This window comes from Humulus lupulus, chromosome 7 (assembly GCF_963169125.1).
Source record: "Humulus lupulus chromosome 7, drHumLupu1.1, whole genome shotgun sequence".
NCBI lineage: Eukaryota > Viridiplantae > Streptophyta > Magnoliopsida > Rosales > Cannabaceae > Humulus > Humulus lupulus.
The window spans coordinates 86,766,413-86,770,562 of record NC_084799.1 but is presented as its reverse complement, the minus strand read 5'-3'; the positions used below and the strand labels follow the sequence as shown (position 1 = coordinate 86,770,562).

The 4,150-nt window shown below is 39.9% G+C and overlaps 1 protein-coding gene across 1 annotated transcript; it reads right to left on the bottom strand.

The window, feature by feature from the left end:
- Positions 1-1,339: 1,339 nt before the first annotated feature.
- LOC133788417 (protein DJ-1 homolog D-like) lies at positions 1,340-2,299 on the bottom strand. The gene is made up of 2 exons (XM_062225894.1): positions 1,941-2,299; positions 1,340-1,663 (listed from the first exon to the last, which is right to left on the bottom strand). Exons 1-2 carry the CDS (start codon positions 2,295-2,297, stop codon positions 1,592-1,594), a joined length of 429 nt encoding a protein of 142 aa, XP_062081878.1. The 5' UTR covers positions 2,298-2,299; the 3' UTR covers positions 1,340-1,591.
- Between the last annotated feature and the right edge of the window lie 1,851 nt (positions 2,300-4,150).

The following is a 4,150-nucleotide window of genomic DNA, read 5'->3' as shown; positions in this document are numbered from 1 at the left end:
TATTTCATTTCTTAAATTATGACAGTAGCTTGAGATTCAAAAGCTCACTTAGTTGTTTTGGAATTGTGCCAGAGAAGTTGTTTTGGTTTAGGAAAAGGTAGTTGAGATTTGTCAAATGTCCAATTGTCGATGGAATTTCCCCACTAAATCTATTGGACTACAGTTGCAATGAGATTAATGATGTCTAATTTGATATCAGAACAGATGAAAGATGACCAGAAAGCAGATTACTGGATAAGCCCAATTCACTGATATTGTTCAAATTGGACAGTAACAAAGGCAGTTCACCATAGATTTTATTTTCAGCGAGGGCCAAGAAGTTGAGTTTATTACAAAGTCCAAGCTCAGAGGGAATAGAAGAGTCCAATAAATTTTTGTGAAGATCAAGGTGGGTGAGCTCCTTGAGTTGGCCTAGAGACAAAGGAATTTCTCCTCTAAAGGAATTATCAGACAAAATAAGAATTTCAAGACCAGGTATGAAACCAATTTGATAAGGGATTGGACCATTTAAGGGATTCGATCCCAAATGAAGGTGTTTGAGATTGAAAAGCTTTGAAATGTTTGATGACAAAGGTCCTAAGAATTGGTTATTATTGAGTTTCAGAGTTTCAAGCTTTCCCAGATTAGTATATACCCATTCTGGGATTTGGCCAGTCAAAGTGTTAGATGACATGTCGAGAAAAGTCAAGTTTCTGCAGTTTGATATGAAACTTGGAAATTCTGAAGTGAGGTTATTATAATAAAGATCAATATAGGTTAATGAAGACATGCCTGAAAATTTAGACCAGTCAGGAGATTCGAAGTAGTTTGATCCAAGGTCAAAGTACCATAAGTTTTGGAGATTTCCCAGTTGATAAGGAATTATTCCACCAAGGCTGTTGTTGTCAAAATTGAGATATTGAAGCTCTGTTAATTGGCCTATCTCCATTGGTATTGAACCAGTAAGACTGTTGTTGGTAAGGTTGAAACTGGTGATATTGAGAAAAGGAGTGACATCAAACTGGGCTAATGTTCCATTCAGATTCAAGTTGGAGAGATTTATCTCAGAGAGTGTACCAATGACATTGTTGTAGACAATCCCAGTCCATGTGCACAACTTGTTGAGATTAGTGAGGGACCATGAATTCAAAGAAGGTGAAGAAGTTAAACTTTCTTTCCACTTGACAAGAGCTTCAGCTTGTGTTCTAGGCGAAGATGTGATCTTAAAAGGAAGCAAGAGAATAATAAGGAGAGGACACAAAGGAGTATTGATGATTTTCATGGTGTTTTTGGCTTCTGTGGGTTTAAGGTTCAGTTACAATGGTTGGTTTACTCTCATATAGGAGACAGAATGAGCTACTACAGGGTACTTCCTTGCCAAGAAACAGGCATTGTAATATATATTATTATAGTATGAAAGAGTTTGATAAAAATGGCTCATCTCTCTTTTGACCAGCTAAGTATGAAAGTTGATCAACTTAATCTAGATGTGTTCCCCTTCTTTAGGCTAATCCTCAATATTCATTATATTATTATAGTAGTTATTATCATACCAGAACCAGATCAATCAAATTCAAACACAAATTCACAAAGATATGAAATCCATACCAAGTCATACATGCTTCTCTTTGACAAGAGCAATTCTCTCTGTCATTACAGCTGGGTATGCAGTACATTTCCTCCCCTACAAATACAGCAAAGAAATAAAGAAAATTAGGGTTGTCACAATGTGGAAGTGACATCAAAATAAGTTTTACATTTCATGGTGGTCAAAGAATAATTAAAATTACTTATGCAAGTCACTTGACTTCAGTTCATATAGAATGTAATGGTTCTGAAAGTATATGCTGTGATTGTTGGCAGAGTCTAAGATTCTTTATGAGTTATAACACCAGGGCACTAGATACATATAACTATTAACCAGTTAACAAGTGATTTCATTGTTAGATGATTATGTATACCTGCAGGACCCCAGCAGCAGATAAAATCTGTTGGCCATGGCAGATAGATGCAACAGGCTTATTGGCTTCCATAAAGTGCTTCACTATGGCAATGACTTCCTTATCCAGTGCTAGATACTCTGGAGCTCGCCCTCCGGGGATAACAAGAGCACCATAACTTGATGCGTCTAAACCTTCGAAATTAGCAGTCAACACGAAATCATGGCCTGGCTTTTCACTGTATGTTTGATCACCTTCAAAATCATGCACAGCAGTTGGACATGTATCACCAACCTTCTTTTTGGGGCAAACTGCATCAACATGGCACCCTAGAGCTTCAAGAGACTGGAAAGGAACTTTAATCTCATAATCTTCCATGTAATCCTGACAGTAAGAATGGAAGAAAACAGGCCATGGTCAGTAACCGTGGCAATCAGTTTTATTCATCACCTGACAAAATCATCACCTGAAACCCCTAAAATTTTATTCAAATCACATTTAATTAGCCACAAGGTCTGAAAATTTACCCCATCCAACTGGATAACCCTTAATTGATCAATAAACCTAAATTTACAACCTTAAAATCCAAAACCCAAATGGAATTGAAGGAAACGGGAAATGAATCATTGAAAACAAAATTAAGAAGGAGGGTATATGGAAACTTACAATGATATCCTCACCTAACGTTACCTCTGAATTTTTTAGATTTAGGTCCCCCATCAATCGGATCTTCTTCTCCCCTGAAAACTATCAGCCCCAAAATTCTCTCTCTTTATTTCTCTTAACCTCACCTTGGTTGTTCCTGGTTGAAGGTTCCCAGCGAAACTCAGCTCTGAGAAAGAAGAGTCTTCGGCAGCCATCGACTCGCTGTGAAGATGTAGAAGAACATATCAGAAGAAATGGAGGTGCTCGGATCCTCATTCACTCTGTCACTCAGATCGGCACCCCCAATCGATACCCATCTCTTCTTCTCCAGCAACGATAACCTCAGAGGCAAACACAGGAGACGACACTGGGCAAGCAGAGGCGCTTGGCTTTCGGCAGCGTAAGAGAGCGATCGATCAGAGCAGTGCCTGGTGCAAATCTGCGTGAGCGACCCATCGCTCCAGACGACGACAGATCGGAGCATGGAATCGATCTTCCTCTCGAACTCAGCGGACCACCATCGAGGCGAGTCGAGCACCGAGTCGAACCGAGTCTCGAGATCGAACAGCTTATTTTTCTTATTTGATTGGACTTTTCTCCGTAGATTTGCATTTTATCAACGTTTGAAAAGTAATGTTTATTTTTTTTTAAGATTTGTACCTTTGTTAAAAATAATATGAAATGTTAAAAATAAGTAAGATGATAGGTAAGATATTTTTAACACATCATCACACAACTCAGCATCATTTTTATTAAAAATTAAAATAATAAGAGGGAAATATTGGCGCCAAATGCAAAAAAATTTCCCTCCAGTATATGTGTAGGGTAACACTCTTTACTTACCCATATTATTAGTAGATAATCATCCTTCTAAAATATTATAATATTGGCAATATTTACCTACCAATAAATCTTACGAATAAATATTGGTGGTTAAGGTTGCCTTTACCTACCAATATATATTGGTAGGTAAAGATCAGATTTCTTGTAGTGATACCTTTCGCAAAATTCGGTGAAGAGGTCGCTGTCGAACTGAGTCCCATTGTCGGAAACGATTTTCTTGGGCAGCCCAAATCAGCAGATAATGCTCTTCACCACGAAGTCGAGGACTTTTTTGGAAGTTATCGTTGCCAAAGGTTCTGCCTCAGCCCACTTCGTAAAGTAGTCGATGGCCACCACGGCGTAACGGACCCCGCCTTTTCCAGTGGGGAGGGCGCCAACTAAGTCGATCCCCCAAACTGCAAACGGCCATGGGGAAGAGATCATCTTCAGCTCAACTGGGGGAGCTCGGGCAATTGAGGCGAACCGCTGGCACTTGTCGCACTTCTTGACATACGAGATCGAATCCTTGGACAGAGTGGGCCAGTAATATCCTTGCCTCAGGACCTTTAAGGCTAAGCTTTGCCCCCCAGTGTGATCTCCGCAAAAACCCTCATGCACTTCCTGCAGGATGGCCTTTGCGTCGCCTGGAAGAACACATCGTAGGAGAGGTAGGGAGTGCCCACGTCGGTATAGCACCACGTCCACCATCGTATACCTAGGAGCTTGATACAGTACTCGTCGCGCATCATTACGCCCTTCAAGTA